General features: G+C 38.4%; 1 protein-coding gene across 1 annotated transcript in view; it reads right to left on the bottom strand.

Moving 5' to 3' along the window:
• Nucleotides 1–724: 724 nt before the first annotated feature.
• The window catches only part of DBX2 (developing brain homeobox 2), a 25,533-nt gene continuing 5,579 nt past the window's right edge, over nucleotides 725–20,678 (bottom strand). The window contains exons 2-5 of the mRNA XM_085310668.1: nucleotides 10,266–10,329; nucleotides 8,422–8,517; nucleotides 3,842–4,029; nucleotides 725–1,205 (exon numbers count right to left, since the gene is read on the bottom strand). Coding sequence (XP_085166794.1) covers nucleotides 885–1,205; nucleotides 3,842–4,029; nucleotides 8,422–8,517; nucleotides 10,266–10,329 — 669 coding nt within the window. The 3' untranslated portion in view covers nucleotides 725–884. The remainder of the gene's footprint in view (nucleotides 1,206–3,841; nucleotides 4,030–8,421; nucleotides 8,518–10,265; nucleotides 10,330–20,678) is intronic.

Below are 20,678 nucleotides of genomic sequence, written 5' to 3'. Positions count from 1 at the left end.
ACTTATTGGCACCAGTTTAAATAGGAGTAAGTCAAGAATAAGACTCGTAGAGCATGGCATCTCTTCAAATTCTTCTCTAAGTGGGTTATGGTGGCAATTTGTCCGATTTTAGCTTTGTTGCTTATTCYATTTGGGCTATAATTCTGCATATCACCATCACAATTTTGAAACAGAGGTGCTGTAAGTTTCATCCATGGGTGAAAAGAAACGAGTTGGTGAAATGCATTTCTCAGTATGCATTCAAACCAAAGTKATTTAAATGTAGAATATTTTATTAGAGTTGGTTGCTTGTCTTCTAATACTGCAACTTTACTAGAGTAAGCAGCAGACTTGTGGCCATGCTATTTAGAACTAACTGGATAATGATATAAGTGAAGAGAGATGGAGAAAACATACTAAAAATTTTTATGTTCATCTAACATGAACCTATTGTGTCATTTTATCAATTAAAAAAAAATCAAAGCAACTTATTATCTCGGGGGAGATGGTTATTCTTGGGCACAGAAGAAATTAATTGGTCTGATTGCAATGAGAGAGAAAAGTGAGTTTCTACCAGTGTGTTTTTAATGAATAACTATATACAGCACAGATGTATAAATCAGAGTAAAATTTCAGCTCTACGCTCTTCACTTCATTTTACTTACCATCAGTTCCTATTTCACTTTTAAGGTCAGTACAAGACTGGAGAAGACAGAAGAAAAGTATTCTGAGTATTGAAGAATATTTCTTTTTTAGTTGTTTGTCATTTTAATGGTGTTAGACTTTAGAAAATCGATGAAGCGTAAACTAGTTAGCTTTACAGTGTCCAAATACTGTTAGTCTTAGAAGACCATCCATCTGAAACCTGTGCTCTTCATTCAGTTTACAAACCGCCTCTTATTTTCTTAGGCTGATGATGTAACTGCCTTAATTGCAGTGTCTTGGTCAGGATACAAATACAGTGGGCTCTGTGATGAATTTGCTCTTGGAGGTGGTTGTGTACTAATCAGTCTTTCAGAAGTTCCTGGAGAATTCTCCCTCCACCTTGTACTTGCCTGCTCCTGAGATACTTCCCACACAGCAGGGCACGGGGAGGTAAAATTCACGGTGGATCTTGAGAGGTAGTTCTCCTGAAGACTCTCTTCTTGGAGGCACCTGTTAGAAAGCACTTCTTTTTCTTTGGAGTTTCGCCATTTCATCCTTCGGTTCTGAAACCAAATTTTCACCTATTCACAAGTTAATGAAAGTTTACTGTCAATGTTTTCTTAAAACAGCTCTTCACAGTTTTTTTTTCTTTCCATACCCTCAGTTTTATGTTCCCTCCTCAGTCAATGTCACAGTAGATTCAGCAAAGCTGTCTCATTTACACTAGCYGAGCATTTTCCCATCACTATTTACTACAGCTGGGCCATGCTCTCCTTGATTTTCACAGCCTTAAAGAGGTGACTGGACAGAGGACACACCACTGGCTAAGGAGAGCAACTTCCTGTAACATCCTCTTTGTAGACAGATAAGGATTCTCAGAGTAACATTAACAAAACTAAGTGATAATACTGACAAAGTGAAGATTCCTATTTAAAGAGGCTGTGAGAACTATGACTGTCCCACTCACAAACATAGTGAAAGATAGCTTGGCCATACAGCTATGAAATGCATGTTATGACACAGAAGTGAAGATTTAAAGGCATTTTGTCTTTCTGACTACAGGTACTCAAGGTTGCTTAGAATCCATGTGCTTTTGAGATAAAATACATTTTCCAAAAGCTTTGAATTGCAAAGCTTGATTATGGCAGTTCAAAGGCATTCATGAAGTGCTGGGAAAAGCTTAGGCAAATACATATCTAAGAGCTGTTTTTTATATAAAGAGAAGAAATGTTTTGGGGAGTGAATCAATCAGATTATTCAGATTATATTCTTTTTTTTCTGAAACATTTACATGAAGTTCTAGTATTCAGATACTTGGTATGAAAGCAGAGGAGCTACACTTTCAAAAGGCTTGAGAATCATAGCCTTAGATGGCAGATGCTGATCCTCCAGCACAACCAGTCAGAAAATCTAAGAACTGACCCTCATGAGAACCACTCTTCTCTTTATGAGGAAAACGTCTGAAGGGCTTGGTCTCGTCTATCATTATCATGAAATAATTTTCCTGTAATGTTGGTTGCTCTCTCTGTCTCACTCCATTATTTCTTCTTTCCMTAGGCTCTCTTGAATATTGAGAACACAGAAAATAACCTCAAGGATACAGCTGTATTAAGAATTTGACTATATACTGGGAAATTTTTAGGCAGCTCACTGGAGAATGCAATTGCACATTTTCATTGAAAAGAAATAGTTTATCCTGCAGAGATTACAGCTCTGCTCATCATGCTAAGAAGGGTCACAACTCTACATTCTTTGTTCTTTATAGCTGCAGTGCTTGAAATAGAGTCAAAGATTCATTCAGGCTGCAAAGAACTGCTRTAGTCCATAAGATCCAACCTCTGACGCAGTGCAAAATTAGAGCAGGTTGCTTCAGATCTTGTTACGTTCTAAAAATCTCCAAGATAAAATTGACAAAAGCTCCCATCACCTTTCCCAGGCTTTTACGCTCACCAGATAGCTTCAGCTTTAATTTTCTTAGGCACTTTCACTCCTGCCACATGCATAGAAATACAACTGTATCGTCACTCTCTCACCTGCTTTCAGCTGTACTCTGGAGGCCCACATCTCCTTCACCACCTTCAGAATCCCACCTACCAGTTGTGACCATGCTTCCAGTGTCTTTAGAATTTGTACCCTTTAGAATATATACTTCAGTGCCAGCAGGCTAGTATCCCACTTTCTTGCTAGCAGAACCAGCTAGCTAGTATCCCACTAGTGCTAGCAGGCTAGTATCCCACTTTTTTTGGTGCTATAAATGTGTAGTAATGCTTCAGCCATGTTTGTTAAGGACTAAATCCTCACTTGGATCTAGAGGTGATGTCAGTGGTCAAGAGCCTTCCCTTGACATGGTAAAGGAACACTAACACATTATATATTAGAATATACACTTTAGAATTTGTCAGGCACTTTTTATTTGCCTGCATTTGCAGCTAGGTCAGGCCTCTGTGCTTCCAGATTTGGCTACTGCCTGTAGGCATCATCATTAACACATTTTTTAGTCATAACAGCTTGCCGAAGGTATTAAACCCTCAGCTAAATTCTGAAGTTCTACAGTAGGCCAAATCAGAGTCATATGAAAAATCCTATGATTTTTTAGTAAGTAAGGAGTTAGTAATTAGTGAGGAGAGTGGGAGCCTTTTGGAAGGTCAGCCTGCAGCAAAATTTTCCTTCTAGGGCTTCTCTCAAGTCTGAGAATCTTTTTCTTTGTGGAGCCATGTCTGTTTCTGTAGGGATGGCTGCCCTTTCTCTTGGGGCGGAATGACTCCAGAGTGAGTGTTACTGGCCGCATCGTCATTAGCTGCTCAGCAGTGGTGGTGCAAAGGATGTTCTGAGGAAAGCAGGACGGCTATATGTGTGTTGCCTTCTGCCAGGATTGCTGCCTGTGTGGCAGTGGAAGGGAGCACAATTCACTGCCTCAAAGCCCCTTAGGGGAGCTGTGTCAGACAGCAAAATGGGAGTTGGAAATGAAATTCAAAGATCATTTTACTTCCAGTTTGTGTCGAAATGGGAGTGATCAGCTTCTGAATGTACATCTTCAAGGAATAAACTAGGGACAGACACTTGTTCAAGGACTTCTTGCTTAAAACTGCCATTGATTTACTGAGGTCTTTGCTCAGGGCTGCCCCTAGGCTGTTCAATTTTCCTTCTGCAAAGCCATTTAAAAGATTTTTGCTTCAAAAAGACAGAAAGTCATGGATATTCTGTCATTCCTCCTTACCTGTGACTCCTTTAGACCCAGGTTAACGGCCAGTTTCTTCCTGTCTGTTTTACTGATATATTTCTGTTTCTGAAACATTTTCTCCAAAGCTTTCCTCTGGTCTTCAGAAAAAACAGCTCTTCTTAATATACCTCTCCGGGCTTTGGAGCTGGACTCCTGGGTCAGAAGAGGCAGGACACTTTCCTCTCCTAGTGGAAATGGATTAGAATTTCACAAAACATCTAACACATACCAAAGAAATATTAAGCTCTGTCTGTTATAGTGCTAGCAGGCTAGTATCCCACTTTTTTGATGGTTTTGATGGTGCTATAAATGTGTAGTAATGCTTCAGTCATGTTTGTTAAGGACTAAATCCTCACTTGGATCTAGAGGTGGTGTCAGTGGTCAAAAGCCTCCCCTTGACATGGTAAAAAGTAAATCAGGTGAGTTCATAGAGGAACATTAACACAGGGCCCACTCCACTGTAAAATCCAAATATGGTCAGAGAAAAACTTCTCTACTTTACTTAGAACATTATTATCACTGAATAAACTGCAGTAAGTTTTCCCAGAAGTTTATTTTCTTCCTGTATGAAATGTAGTACCAGATAAAACTGGTCCATAACACAGCTTTAAAGGAGCTAAATAGGCTTTATACAGTTTAGTTTTCTAAGAAAAGGCTGTTAGGGTGAACTTTCTCTCAGAAAATCACTGGCCATTCACTTATTTATTCTGGAAACTGCAGCATTTTCTTTATTATAGGATTCGGAGAGTACTTGAAATTATTTCTTTCAGCCTGGTCTCTGATCTTTTAACAATCCATAGCAAGCCCTGGGAGGGCAGTTTGCAGTGAATTCAGTCATATCCCCTTGATCCACGCCCGGAGAGAGATCCCCTAGAGATYCTTTGCCATGGAAAATAGTCTCAAAGCTGGGGGACAGAACTGCAGTGGAGGAATTGGGAGTATCCACACTGTTCATCGGCCTCACAAAGAGCATAGAAACACCAAATCCAGATAAATCTCTCACCTTCCTCACACCCGATAAAGCCTAAAGCCACAGTACTTTCCCATGCTCCCTGTCCCACAGGAGGATTTGGTGTCCCTGGCAAGGAATGGTATGCCTCCAGCAGTCTCAGCTTGCCCAGGGAGCAGTACCAGAGGCCAGCTGAATAGGGCCCAACACCCAATATTAGATGTAGTAATTGCATGGGACATCGTTATAAGCTGTGCAGGAAAGAGCTGCCTTTTGATTCAGACACCCACACCACGGCTGTATAGTCAAAGACACGTAGGATCTTTCTCTGAATGGGCACCTTTGGTTTGTGTCACATGCAATTTAAASTCTAAAGGTGCAAGCTCTCCTCCTGTTTATGGCACCTTCCCACATAACCTGCCTCAAGAATGCCTTCAAGATACTTTCTTCAGATCCTAGTAAAGGTGTACTGCTGTTCAATTTCTGTCAAGGGTCTGATCATTTCTGTATCAAAGCCAATAGAAATTCCCTTCTAAAGCAGATTTTCTAAAAGTTTGCACATTTTTTCATAAAAAAGCCTATCTGTTCTAGCCAGTTGTAGTGGTAGTAGGGGGGAAATTAAATACATTTGTTCAGTAAATGTCATGCTCTTGAAAACATTATCCCATACGCATCTTCTCCAGCTGTGGCCTGCAGAGAAAGAGTATTAGAAGTTCAGCAAGTACAAAATGATCTTTCATAAAATACCCTCCTACAATCCAACATTACTGATTCAGAGACCATTGGATTTAGTAGCTTCTGCTAGACATAAACTTCTTAAATTTTCCTAAATTTTAAGAACCCATCTTTATATTTGGCCTCCATAACAGCCTCTGACAATAAATAAACATTTAAAATTAAAGTGTTACAATATAAAGAAACTTAAATTGATACAGATAGATTTCAATTTTAAAAATAATATTTGGAAACATATACAAAAATCATAGCCTGCTGGTTACCGTTCTGGTATTTATCACACAGTGAGGCACAGATTCTGTCAGAAGTAAAATAAACTATTTGCAGAACACAAGTCAAAATGTTACAGTGGACATTTCTGCAAAGGACAAGCTGGATTCATATTTCCCTGAAGACTGCAACTGCCACCCCCCGGGTCCTGTTCCTACCCAGGAAGCTGCAACAAACATTAGCCCTTCCTCCTCAAGGATGTTTTCTATCCTTCTTGCTCATATAACTCATACAGGAGTTCATACAATTCAGGTACATTTTTCCAGATGGCCTCCAGGGGGATCCTGATCAACCATTAGGACTTTTTAACATTTACTGGAAGGTAAGGTCTGAGAGTAGAAAAGTTTAAACTGGAACTTCCTTTCACCCCCACCACTGACACCAGGGAGGAAAAACGCTTAACAGGGCTGGTCCTTGACTCCTGGGCTGAGTTCCACAATGGAGTTGTCAGCCAAGGACAGAGAATGCCAGATTATGTGACCCCTTAAAATTTGTCTTGCCTGGCTGGTTGTTAACAGTCAATCAGCTAAGAAACAACCTCCTGCTGGAGCACTGAAGCTCCAATTAATTCCTATAAAGGCAGTACGTAGGTTACAGCTTAACACCTGTTTAAGACCAGTGTAATAGTGAAGAATCTATGTAGTGTAAAGCACAACATGTGATGGATTGTAAAAACCTAACTAAACTAAATTTAATCATGCACAGAACACAGACAAGCATTAGCAACCAACCACTGGGTCAACAGTGGGTCAAAATTTTTGTTTGGGATAAGCCCAGAGATTTTTTTTAAAGAGTATCTCATATTCCAAAATATGTTCTGACTCTGCACACAGAAAATATATTTCAATCTGTGAATTAAATGATTTTTTGATATGTTGAGGGCTGGCAGTAGTTCACACGTTACAACAGTTCTATCAAAATTAAGTGAGTTTGCAGTCTGTCACTCTGAACATGCATCAAAAGGTTTAGTGGTCTGCTGACACAAATGTGAATCTGTTACCAACTGCTTCCTACGTTACTGGTTTGGTTTTTGTTTCGCTTTGTTTTGTTTTTAAGTCTTTCCTTCGTATCCTAATATATAGTGATAAATGTCTTCTTAATCTGTGGAACAATCTTCGTTTGCCTTCATGGCAGAGACCACCTTGAAGGAGCAAGTAAAAGCTTTAGTCATGGTTTCCATTTTTTCATTTGAATTCAATACATTCTAGTTAAATGGACAATTAATAGGTCACTTCCAAAATAGTAGTGTATCAGTCCTGGTTAATAAACAATCCCCACAGTTGATAATGGGCCTATGTATTCAGCAAGTCCCTGTATACACTCAGCTCATCCACTAAATCCCTTTTCAGGTAGACAGGGTTATATGGGAAGATGAGCTAGAATGAGTCTATAAAAGTCAGTTTCATTCACTGCTTTATTTTTCAGTCAAGTGCTTTAAATGGTGTCCAGAAAATCTCTTGGAATGTGAGACAGGAGAAAAGACTGGCACATAGAGTATTGCTTTATGGCCATACAAAAGGGCAAATGACCCTTGCCCAGGCCTTTTCAATGTGAAATGGTTCCTAAAGTTCATCTGCACAGTGAAAAATTGTGGTGAGGTCGCGTGTGGATGAGTAAAGTGAAAGTGGTGATTGGTCATGGTGCTGTCAGCCATTGTGGGAGAGCCGGGGCCATGTAAAACGCTCTGTGGGAAAGTGTCAGCCCCCTAAAGAGGTGCTTAGAAACTTGCAGCTCATTAAACTGCCAGCATTTGCTGCCTCACTTGTCAAGAATCATTCAACTTAGCAACTGCCCTTCTGAAACATTCATAAAACACATGCACATAGTCAGAAAGGGTTTGAATGCAACTGTGATAAGAAAATATGTGCTAGAGCATGCRTAAGTGCCAATTCTCCTTTGGATTTGACACACAATTTGGTCTTTTTACTCCACGTTGAAGGACTAGGAAATCCCTCCTCTCTTTGTATTTCTGAGCCATAAACATATAAAATCACTAATAACCACTCTGAATGCTGTTGCACATAAACTTTGTGATCAAGATTAAATTTAGATATGGATTAGACAGAAATGTATTCCAGGTCTTAATCCTGAGTATATAATACTAGCCAAAATTCTCTTCAATAAATGTCTTCAACTCTTTACATTATAAATAAAAAAAAATCAAATTAAACATGTGCATGCATTTGACTGCTATGAGTAGAATGACTGTATTATCTAAACAATGTTACTGCTTCCTGAATCCTATGCCAAATAGACAATAAAATGCAGCATCCATTTTATGATCTTTCAGCTCTTTTCTTCTCCTATTTGCAAATGTTTATTGACACAGATTTTAAAAAGAGTTAATGATTTTTAAAGAATCTTTTCTAGCAAACTGAAAACAAGGAGCTTTCCTAGGCTAGCTCTGTCTGGGTGTCTCAATGCCACTGGAAATCTCTCACAATTGCTCAGTGTACTTAAGTTTGATAAATCTTTGGAAACCTTCTGAATAGGATTGCTGTGATTTTACTAAGGAATTAGCCGCTGCCATTGCATCACCAATTAGTTTTCCAGAACACATTAAATCCTGCTGCTTCGGTTTACAGAGTAACTCAAGCATTACTGATGAAGCATAAAAACTTACTTGGAAAAGCAGTGGGGGATGCAGGGTGCTGACAGGACCCACCGCAGCATGCTGAGTAGAATGGCGGGGCTCGGAGAAAAAAGTGTTTGGAAAGAGCTGCAAAGAAAGCATAGATCTAATTGATTATCCATTGAGCTTAGGTGATATTCGTAACAACAGTCTTCCAAAAAGTCAGTGTGAAGTCCTGCCCCACAAGTTCTTTTTCTTTTTTTCAAGATGGTGATATTTTTAAGGTAAACAATGATAATCCAAGTAATTGCTCTTTAAATTTTTACAAAGTTAGTTTATATGCACAGCTTAAATGTTAATGTGCAAAACTTTCACAATGTATTTATCATGAGAATGAAACTGCAGATTTGAAATTTACCTCTGTAATTGCTATAACTGTTTTTTCCTAAATATTAGATTTGAACACATCATTTACATAATGAGTATAATGCATCTCAGAAWGTTATTCTAAACAACTATAGCAGGCATAATATCTTGGAAAGGTCCCTTAAAAATCAAAAAAGAAAACCAAAATCTACAGATGAATCCTGCCTCATTTGCTTGTACTCTAGCGCTGTTTTTTGTACTCAAACAAATGAGGACTTCAATAAATAATGAACCTTTAAGAAAAAAAATATAAAATGTACTGAGATCAAGCTGACCTCTATGAAAACTTCTCCACACACTACAGGGCTTGATATTCTGCCATCCTGATATTGAACYGTATCTGGCTGGGCAAGTGTTCTCATGAATTTAAACAAACCACTTGGTGAAGAAGGCTCTACTTAGTACAATAAAAAAATGCAATATCATCCCATTTAATATTAGTATTATTAATATTATTAATACTTCATAATATTTCCAGAGACATTTTTGAACCCATGAATTATAAGTCTCTGTTATTTCTCCATTATTTCCAAGAAGTACTTCCATGTCTTAGAAAAGGCTCATTGTCTAAAGCTCCTTACATTTTTCCATAGGGCTCGTGAGTGNTAGGGCTCGTGAGTGGTTTTTTTTTTTTTTTTTTTTTTTTTTTTTTGCTAATCTTAATTACCTTCTGATTGCTGCTGGTATTAATCAATTATGAAATGTGGAATATTTTTTTCTTTTGAAAACAGGTATTGCTAAAACTGTAGCCTTGTAAAATGTGGTGAGCTTCACAACACCTACGTCACTTACCTGTTTTACTTTAGGCAAAAAATAAACCGCTCTAGACTTTGTCCTGTAATCTGTCTAAATCTCTATAAATAACCTGATTATTTCAAAAAATGTAACTGCATATTTAGATTTTTTTTAAAAAGAAACAATCAGTAATCAGGAAGCAAGATAGATAAATGCATTTAAGCTGTATTCTTCATTTTGTAAAGGTTTTTCAACTGGAATTAAAAACAAAGATCACCCCAAATTATGTTTCTGAGTACATATTTGGGCATCTTAATAAGCCTTATAACATTCAAATCTGCTGATCTCCCTAAGCAACAAAACACTGCTCTAGAAGTCTAACGCAGAATATTTTTAAAATATTTACTCCTACTTTTTTATCTGAATTCATACATTCTTTGGTGAAAATTTCTTCCACTCTAATTAATGAGCACTTTTTACTACAGCTTTTCATTAATGCTTTGTTGTTTCTAGTAAAATATAAATATACTCCAAGATAACTAATTGTCTACATTTGAGCTGTAGGCTTGCAAAACTGTTACGAAAAGGAATGATTTATATCAGACATTGGATTTCTAAAGCTTCTGTCTCAGATGAGACCACCAATGTGGAACCGTGTCATAAAGAGCTTAAAAGCATCGAGAACATGCAGCCAAAGAGCTTAAAAGCATCAAGAACATGCAGCCAAATTTTACCTATCTTATGTGTCCAAGGGGCTTGAATGCCACTAGTGAGGTAAATAAGTTTAGAAGGATTAGACTGTAATTGAAGCAGTATAGGAGATAGAGAAGGAAAAAAACTATTAGATAACTTCAGAAATCCTCCTGAACATGAGAGCTTTTTCTTGACAATTCACTTGCTAATGTTTTGTTTGCTCCACCTTCCAAATTCCCAAGTGAAGGGTTTGGGAGCCAGAGTCCTCATAYTACTATCAAATTTCCCTGATTTACAGGTAAAATTTTCCACTTTAAAAATACAGCTCAGTATATACATGGTAGCAGACATAATTTCTTTGCTTGCCTTTTGTTAACATCTCTCAAACACTCCATGACCGCTATAATGCCCTGTTCCCTTTAATCATTGCTTTACCACCTTATTCAGGTCACCTGATCTTTGCAAGACATGCCTACCTGTCCTTGACACTCCCTGGTATGGAGGAACTCTTTCCAGTTCCTTGCTCCTTTTTTGGAGAATGTGATGCACATAATGGTATGTGATATAACCCAGAGAGATACCTGGATAAATAAGAATTGAATAAGCTGTTGTGTCAGAGAGATAGCACACTCCTGCATGTAAAGATAGAGAAGCAGGCTAGGCTAGGCTATGTTTTTCTCTGTTCACTAAATTTCCTCTTGTATGCAAGAGCTGCAAGCATAAAAGCAGGAAGATGAATCAGTATCAAAACTGAAGATATGCACTTTCTTCAAGAAAGCTCTAAGCAAGCCACACATCTGGACACTGCTGGGAATGATTTAGTGCACTAGTAGAGCATCATGATGGAACAGTACAGATCTCCAAGGACCTGGTAACAAGTCTGGTTAAATTGATGGGAATTTTGCTTTTGTCGTTCTTGAGCTTTTTGCTTAACTCTCTCAACTGTTGTGTTTTTTGCCTGTATGGTGCATATGACTCCAGGGAGAGAACGTTTATTTAAGAAATAAGATATAGAAGATATTCTCATATAGATCTGAACCAGATGGTTCCTGAAACAATTTCTGAAGACTGATTTATTCCAAATCCTGTGGAATAAACAATGGCATTATGTCTCCCTCAACCTATAGCATAGTATCTAGTTTATAAACTTCTTTAATGTGCTCCAGCTACACTGATGCACAGTGAATTTGTGTTAGGTATATCAAACGATGCCCCCAGGTGATGTCTTTTGAAGCAGTTGCACTGAAACCAATGTATAGGAGTTGCACAGAGTTACATCAGCAAAGAATCTGGCACAACACAGGGATACTCGGCTCTGCCTTGGGAGCCCTATGTAGAGAAAAGTGTTAATGCTTCAGCCTAATACATACAAGTGTATTTTTTGTCTCTGACAGACACAGCAAAGAACATTCATTGCATTAAATAGCTTCCAGTGTCTGTGCAAAACTGCATTAACAGAATGAAAATTGCTGGGGAAAAATGATCCATTTAAAGTATATTTATTTCGGAATTATATTCAATGTGACTGTAACTGTAGGAATGACATAATACATACGAGTATTGAAGGAAGGACAAGGAAAATATTGGCTACATTTTAATTTTCTGGTCACGTACATCATGACCACTCTACCAATATTTGTTGCTCGAGCAATCTAAAGAAAACTGTTTGCTATTCACATGTATTAATTCTGTATTTATTGGCCAGAGTGAAGTATACAATAACCAAAAAGTAGCTTTTCCTCCAAACAACGTGGATTAAACATTAACCATGGGCCAAATCCTAGTAATTCATATTCAAGGTACCTACTCCTTTTTCTGCTTAGCATTCCCATTTCATAAACACAGACTGTGTGGTACTAGATTGAGACTTTGCAGATTTGACCTCTGATGCATGAAAATGAGATATTGGAGTATGATATAAATGCCTTTTGGCACTCCAAAAATTATACTATATACCATAAAGCAAGTACTCTATGCTTTAAAATAGAATTTATCATGTCATAAATATAAGAGAATGAAATATCTAAAATGAAATCAATAATTTATTTTCACATTTTAGCACAAGATAAATTCCTTGACACTGCAGCTGCTTACAAAATTTTAGTAATAATGCTCATTTATACTCAGCTTTGTGAATTTACAGCATTTTACAAACACACAATAAATGGATACTAAACATGCAAGTCAAACTCAAGCTCATCCAGTGTTAAAGCTCACAATATTAGTTCAGACACTAATATTTTAAAATATATTGCAAGTCTTAAGATAGTCTAAATTCAAAAATCCTTCCTTACTTAGAGGTCATACTAATAGAGGGATTAGAAGCTTTCCTTCCAACTCTCTATCATTTTGAGAGCAAGTTCCCAAGTACAATTCAGCTGAAATGGATATATACACAGATAGAGCTCAGGCTGTGTGAAAACAGCCCTTAAAAATCTCCAAGTACTGCTAAGCCTATACTAACAGCTCTCCACAGTGAGGCCTGACAGGTAAATTAAAAATATTACCACTAGAAGCACCACATTTCATCTGAGAAACTTGGATAGTTCCTGCCTATGAAGTGGGCAATAGAAAATTGCCATTTCCCACAGACGTTTGTCTGCTCTTGAAATGATTAAGCAGACTTTTGCAAAGCCGCAAGAAAGTTTCATCTCATGAACAGCTCCCTGCAAATAGTCAAGCAGCAGCTGTGCCAGGTTAGTGGTCCAGATGAGCCTCATGGCTCTGTTTCTGCTCCTGAACCTCAAGCCATGGGTCTAGTAATGAACCATGGCAAGGTCCCTCACAGCGACTTTATTCAAAGTGCAGGACTTCAGCAGCAGTTGTACATCCCAAAGCTTTTCAGGCAAAGGGGAGCTGTTGGCAGAGGGGGAACAGGTACAGGCTGCTGCCATCTCCCACCAAAGTGAGTCACCACCACATGGACTTGACTGTGTTTTCTGCAAGAACTTGTGGTACAGCATCCCTCAGAGCTGGGGTTTCTCCCACACCCCAAAGTCACTGGTTACCCACTTTCCATTCATTCCCATATGACATGACTGCATGAACGCTCAAAGTAAGTCGAGATGGTAGATGATAGAGGCAGATTAGTTTTAAAAGGCTGGCAAATGATCATAGGGTTTTGCAGTCCTAAAAGTATGTTGAAATCCTGCCGAATCCAAAAAGTAGATATCAGAAGTGAGCTTGCGTTCTTATGTTGGGTTCYAACGGGACTTTCAAAAATTAGCAGATTAGTCACTCCAGAAAAGATACATCACCAAAAAGGCCTTGAAATGTATTAATGGCACAAYCATCTTTTCCTTACATCTACAGCAGTATTGTAGATGATAAGAGTCACGCAGCAGCCTAGCTGAGGTCATGTGAATCACTGTCAGTTTTCAGAGGCATCATCTGCGTGCCTTATTATTAAGGCATGATATGGTTTGTGTGTATGACTTGTTTGTTTTCTTTGTCTTTAGAAACATGGACAACAAGATGCCTCAGACTGGTGACAATGCACGGGTAGGCTCTGGTGAGACTGCATAGCTGGCGTAGGTTTCACTTCTGTGACAACAAAAAAGCAACATCCAACCCCCCCAACACTTGCAAAAGACTCGTGGGTCTCCTGGTGTTAGCAATAAAGGCTACGTCCACTTTGTGGCAGGATCTTCGCTCCATGGCTTCTACATAGCCTTGCTATTGAGAAGAAAAATAGGGATCTGGAAAGTTTGGGATTACAGACTCCATCCTTCTCCTTCAAGATGCCCATGTGTTTAGTGTGCCCACAGCACCTTCTCTTAGCAGTTCTTGTTAAACATCTCCTTTCTCTCTCTCTCTCTCTCWCTYAAATACATTTAAGAGCATTACTGTCACTTCTTTATCTGAAAGTTCAGTGCATTGTCTAAGCTAGTTGCCCAGGCCTCCTACACAGTCAATGAGAAGAAGTAGTAAGTAGCTGTATATAATGATCACCTTAAAATAGATGTCTAAGAAGATAAATTGTGTCATGCTCTGGAGATGCCTCTCTCTGTATTGAGTATAAATTAGAGAAGGTATATAGACAACTGGATTAGACAAAACACCTACTTTTTTTAAGCCGCTAACACAATCTGTATTGCCATAAGGACACTGTAAAAACAGTAATGATAAAATTCAGCCATAAAGGCACTAAAGTTATTTTCTTTGATTTTCAASATATTACAACTTGTTTAAAAATAATTTACTCAAACAAGCTTAAATTAGAGTCACATGCTGCAAGAGGGCAGCTCACCGGTTTCTCATTGCTGCAACTCTAATTGAAAATCTTACTGTAGGCCAAAATGCTCCATTTATGCCAGCATTAACGGAGTATTTTTTAACTAAACATTTCTAGCTGAACCACAGTAATACTTGCTGCAGTATTACTAGCTCTAACCAGTACAAGAAGTGTCAAGATTGGTTAAACATCATTAAAATTAAGAAGAAAAACAAAAAGAGTATGTTCTCTCTCTTTTTTTAAAAAACACTCCTAGGGGTTTTAGTCTTCTTACATGTGTAAAGATTCTCATTAAGGGGATGAAACATTTTTTTCAAGATGAAGTCTGAGATTCTTCACTTAGTATAAAATTCCAGGGGCTGGGACTTTAACAAACAACACCAAATTGCCCAAGGTTCATGAGAAGGGTGTAAAGTCCTCAACAGACATAGAAAATAACTCAACAGAATTACATGCTACAATTTCAGGAAAAGGCAGCCTCTCAAGGGAAATTTTCTTGGGAAATTTTCATGCGGTCTTCAGCATAAAGCAAAGGCTACTTATTCTCCAACCTGATGACCGATAGCTCTAGTCACCGAAAATATTTTGGTGCCTAACTTTAAAATGATCTGGTACTACATATCCTGACTTTTGAAAATGCCTCCTACTGTTTTGTACACTTGCACTTGTTTTCATTTTAAAAGGATTATCTCCCAGTTCCGCCCAGAGTTATGATTGACCACAAAAGTACCACTTAGAAAAGTCAGAGTAAGAATTAGTTTACAGAGCTGAATTGTGCAAGAATAATTTTTTGTGGATCATCTTCGGTAGGCAACCGGAGGCACAGAACCTGCCTTCCAAAATTTAGGGGAGTTTGTTAATGTTAAAAAATCACAACACAATGAAACCTGAAATCTACATACAAGAACTAAAGAACTTGCCTGATGAGATTCGTCGCTGTCTTTCACCTTTCTATTTCTAACAAACATGAAAAATATGAGATTTCAAAAGACCAGCTCACTCTGCAGTACAAAATGCATTTTACAGAAATTAATTTACTAACTGTGGGCATCAATAATTCTACAGCTTTCTCTCCGTAAAGTGCTTTCTGTTCCTGCAAACTCTGACCACTGGTCACCTTAGCATGGTCTTGAGACTTTCTGGCAGTGCTTAAACCTAACTAAGGGCCAAACTCTGAAGCCTTTTTCTCAAAGATGGTGCAGCAAGCATGGCCAGAAGCAAGAGCACTGCCCAGCCAAAGCTTACATGCCCTCTGAGCTCTGATTGATGGACTGGTGATCAGGTCGCAGTGTGTAACTGGCAACAGTCTGGCTCTGAAAACGTTACAACAAGGACAAAGATAGCTTTAAAAGCATTTTGCAGCCACTCTTTTAGGTTATGCTGGGTACTCAAAYTGATTCTACTAAATGGCTCATAAAGGTAATTGGAAGCAGAAGAAGATCCTACATCCTGGGGAAATTAACTTCTTTTGATTTCTGATGCTCACAGAAACTCCTCTCTTTTCAAAGATAAACTTTTAGAACAATGAAGTCTCAATACTCCTGGAAACGAGGGCAAAAGAAAAAATGCCAAACAGAGCYCTCTTTCCCCTCCCTCCACCCCCCCAAGAAACGTTCTTTCCCCAGAAAACACATGCAAAATAGGAGACTCTTTAGACTTATTAGTGAACAAGTTGTTGACTTAGGGAAACAARCTCCAGAGGCTAGTGAAAATCTAAAGTGAGCTGAGAGTTAAACCATTCAGCTCTTTTCAGCCTACAGTTTTAGTGGGAGTTACAGTGTTACGTGTCACTCGAGGACACAGTCTGGCTGCCAGTTTGTAATCAATAAATAGTGAGCCTTAATTGGAGTATGATTCACTAAAAGGGAGTCCAAGATGAAGAAGAAAATCACTTAGTTCCATTAACTGAAATCTCCTGGTTGTTTTAAGGAATGAAACACAGGTTTTACTAAAAGTGGAAAATACAGTATAGTGACTAAAATAAGAGTGTTGGAGGGCATAATTAATGTCATTATCACATTGAGGGAAAAACTGATGTTGGTCCAGAGAGTTAGCCTGCAGAGGAGGACTTGGCTTTACTTCCCTGCATTGCTACTCATTTTCTCTGTTACCTTAGGCAAGTTACTTCACTTCTTTTTGCCCTCTTTCCTCTTCTACGCAATGTAGAGAGAAAGCATCTCCCATCTCACTGGCACATTGTGATGATAAATGCATTAAAATGTAAAGTATCCAAATGTTAGAGAAACAGAAGTCACATCCATCTGATGGTGGATGCTGAACATTATGATACCGATTTATTTTTAAGGTGTACTTGTTCTAATTGTTTTGGGGGGTTTGTTACATGTACTATACTATACTGTATTCTATTCTATTCTGTTGCTTTAGGTAAAAATCCAGTAAGCTTAATTTTTCAGCAGGTTTTGCAACGGAAATATCTCACTGTTAAGTTCATATTATTTGTTTCATTTTCAGTTTTATTTCTTTATTACTCTATCAAAATACCAAGATAAAAGCAGAAAGCCAGATTCTTGTCACATATGTACCAGTGAACACATTCAGGCTGTAAAGCATTTACTGTCATTTTCCTCCAGGGCAAATTACTTGAGAAGAGATTCTCAGAAAGCGATTTCAGGTATTTGAGTAACTGCACTTCTCACTGAGGTTGCTCTGACCTAAGTGTCAGCCAAAACTTCTGGAAAGCAGGTCATGAGAAAAGATGTGGAATGGACCTCTTTAGAGCCTCCCCTGTGCTACAACAGACTGCATCCCATCATCCCCTGGATGATTTTACTACACCAGAAAATGCTGAGGAAAACTGCCAAGTCTTATAATTTATCCAGAAGGCAATGATATCTAGCCACTGGAGTACAAGGAGAGGGATCAAATCTGGTATTAGTCAACAGAAAGAGAGGACCTCCTCTCTACTTAGAGCAGCGTCTGTTAGCTTGGTTGTAACTTTTATCTTAAGCTTTCCTCACCCTTTAACAGGAAGTATATACTGTATGGCTACAACGTGCCTCACTGGGAAATGCTGCTTTTATAACAGTGCAATTTTTAAGTGTTTCTGCCCATTGAGAAAACACCCTAGGAGTCCAGTGTCTAAAAGGCAGAACCAGCTTCTGCACTGCTTTACCCAGTCATGCCTGCCAACACACGCTGTACGCAGAATTCTAACAAAGCAGGATTTTACATCTATTTATCAAGGTAAAAGGTTTTGAAAGAGTAGAATCAGGTCCAGGGCATATAGGTTAGGAGAAACGCAGTTCAGTGAGACAGAAACACAAAACGTAACATATGCACTGGAGCTGGTGGGCCCATAGTTCACCATTCCATCACCAGCACTGGTTTGTAATGGTACTTCAGAGCCCAAGGCAAGAAATCTTAATGCAGGAATCCTAAGTTGGCACAAACTGACATACCACTGCAGAAAGCAAGTGAGTTTGTCATCTGGCAATACTGCTCCTTCTGCTTTTCTTCCTTAATTTCCATGTAACATGCCGCTTGTTCATGAGGTGATACTCTTAAGTCAGAATAATTTAAATTAATTTTAAGACTATACTTTGATTACATTCATTTTTTAAAAAAAATAATGTAGCAATAGAAAGTAATGATTTTAATCTTTTACTGACAGCATAAAGATACTTCTTTCAAGAGCACTGGTGTGACAGTTTGTGGGTGAGTATTTCTTGTTCAGTTTTTCCTTTAGGATAATTTTGAAGAAGTGCTCAAAACAAATATAAACACTTGAAATGATCAAACTAAATCTCTCAAGACTTGTAAATTACGGGAATGGAAACTTGCTGATAAAACTCTGCTGCTGAAGGGTTACTTACAAAAGAAAAGGCTGCCCTGACCAGATGTCACTGATCAAGAGTCCCATCCCACCCGGCCTCCTTTGCAGCCATGGATCAGAGTTTCCCAGTTTACAAAAAGAATACAGTATTTTCATTCTTTAGGACTTTTATGGAATGTTAAAAGGCATTCTAAAATGGAGTGATTTGTTCACATTTTTCTTTGAGAGAAGCTTTAGATACATGTTATTTTTGGAACTCTAAAAAGGTTTAGCTTATTCAGTTCAGTCCCCAGTGTAATTTTATATTCTTTGCTTTCTTAAAACTTCTGGTGCCCTCACCCGAATTTCGGGCTATATCAGCAATACAGATTACGGAACCCAGTAATTTTGATTTTTTCAGTTCTGTTTTCTAAAGCAGCTGTATTTTTTTTCCTTTAGCAATTCTGGATATTGCCAAGATTTTTGTTAAAGCACTTTTAGTCCCTGCATGACATACAAAGCACTTGCTAGTTCAGAAAGATTTAAAAAAATTGCTTTATCGTGTTCAATAGTTTTCTTAAGGATTCAGGACAAAATATTCCAAAATGTCGTAAAGTTTGGAGGGTCCAAACAGGAAAAGGTTTGTTCCTCCTATAACTCACAAAAACAGTGATTTGAAAACCTTACCTAGTATTAATTCCTTGGTTAAAGTATCTTTCATTACTCCCTAAAGCCTAAAAATTCTTACTCTGACAAAACACTGTTTTGCCCTGTTACTACATACACAAGAAATATGACACCTAATCACGCAAGCCTTCCTCACAAGTTTAAATGTCCAGTACGTGAGAGGAGTTCCACCAGAGCATRCCTACTCTAGAGAGGAAGAGACTCCTTAGAAACCAAAAAATCTAGCTCAAAAATACATTTCTGACCTAATTTATATTTATGAAAGTTCATAATCTTAGAGTACTCATAACTTTAAGCTACCTATGTCAGATCAGGATCTATGTATATTTGTCGCATGCCTCATACGCTAGTGAGAGACTTTTCTGAGTGCATAATGCATGAGGAAATCTAGATTTTATCATTTTGCTCAAAGGTGAGGTCCTGGTTCTTCAGACAAAACTCCCTCTGAAATTCCTGGGAGTTGAGAGATAAGACTGTAAACCACTAAGACGACCTGACCTTGCAATGCACTGCTAAATTCACGGCTCCCATTTTTGTCCCACTGGACAAAAGAACTAATCCTGGAAATAAGCATTTGGAAAAGTGGGCACGCAGTAATGACTGTAATACCTAGAAAAGTTTACCTATAATGATGAGTGGCAGGGAATCTCCCAGCTCCCCCGGTGCTTTGTAAATAGAAACACAACATTATCTTCAGAACTTTTTGAGAAAAAGAATGTGTACTGTTTCCGAAAAGATTATTTATCTTGTTTCCAGGSTTAGTTTATACGATGTTAACTTATACATAGAAAAAATATACTTAAATAACTGAGGTCTGGAATATTCAGAAATGTTAATGTACATCTCTTCGCCTCTGTCCTGCTTACCTTAACAGCACATCGGGTAAAAGGAACAAAAAATGTTCTGGATGTTGCAGAACAGTTTGTAGGGTTTAATCAAAGCAAAATAAATTATGTTCAAAAATGACTTGTTAATTCTGGTTCTAAAACGAGCCTCTCATGACTATGCTTTAACGTCATATTTCAATAAATATGYTTCTGTTTGTCTTATTCATTTATGTACATTTAAAACTGCATGATCATACATCTGAGCTCTGAAAATACCACAGGAGGCTACAATAAATTGACACATCACAATGAAACGGCAGAATACAATATAGATGGTGAGTCTAACATTGAATTTTATGAATTAAATTTTAAAATGAATTCAAAGGGCCCACAACGGACAGAAATTTGTACTCCTACAAATGTTTTAAAATTTTTTTTGTTCAGACGAAATACATGCGAACTGGCACACTAAAGAAATATCATTTAAATATATACATACATGTGTGTTAAATTCAGTAATGCAGCTAACTGTGTGCCTGCTAGATAAAGCCATAGTCACCACACGATACACCAGAAACGTGAGCAGATCAGGTCGCCAGAGAATCGGGTTAAACCCGTACAAGTGACAAATGTTTCCTGTAAATTCATCACCCAGCACAGCCCGGACTTTTAACACCGAATCGAATCGCCAATTAGGGATCTTTTACATAGTTGTAAAGTTTTTTCTTGTTTTGTTTTTTTCGTGGTGAGTGTTGTCCGGCTGTAGGAAAAGCGCGCTCCCGCCGCCGCAACCGTCCCGTGGGCCGTCGCTCGCCCACCACAGCAGCCGGTGAGCGGCCGCCAGCCCTGAAGCAGCCGTTAAAAGTACCGGTCGCGCCGGCGAGGCGCCTCGCGCCGCTCACGCGTTCCGCAGGTGCGCGCGACGCTAACGGCC

Source organism: Rhea americana, unplaced genomic scaffold (genome assembly GCF_003343005.1).
Source record: "Rhea americana isolate MKP2758 unplaced genomic scaffold, rheAme1 scaffold_322, whole genome shotgun sequence".
Taxonomy (NCBI): domain Eukaryota; kingdom Metazoa; phylum Chordata; class Aves; order Rheiformes; family Rheidae; genus Rhea; species Rhea americana.
This window is presented reverse-complemented; position numbering and strand designations above follow the sequence as displayed.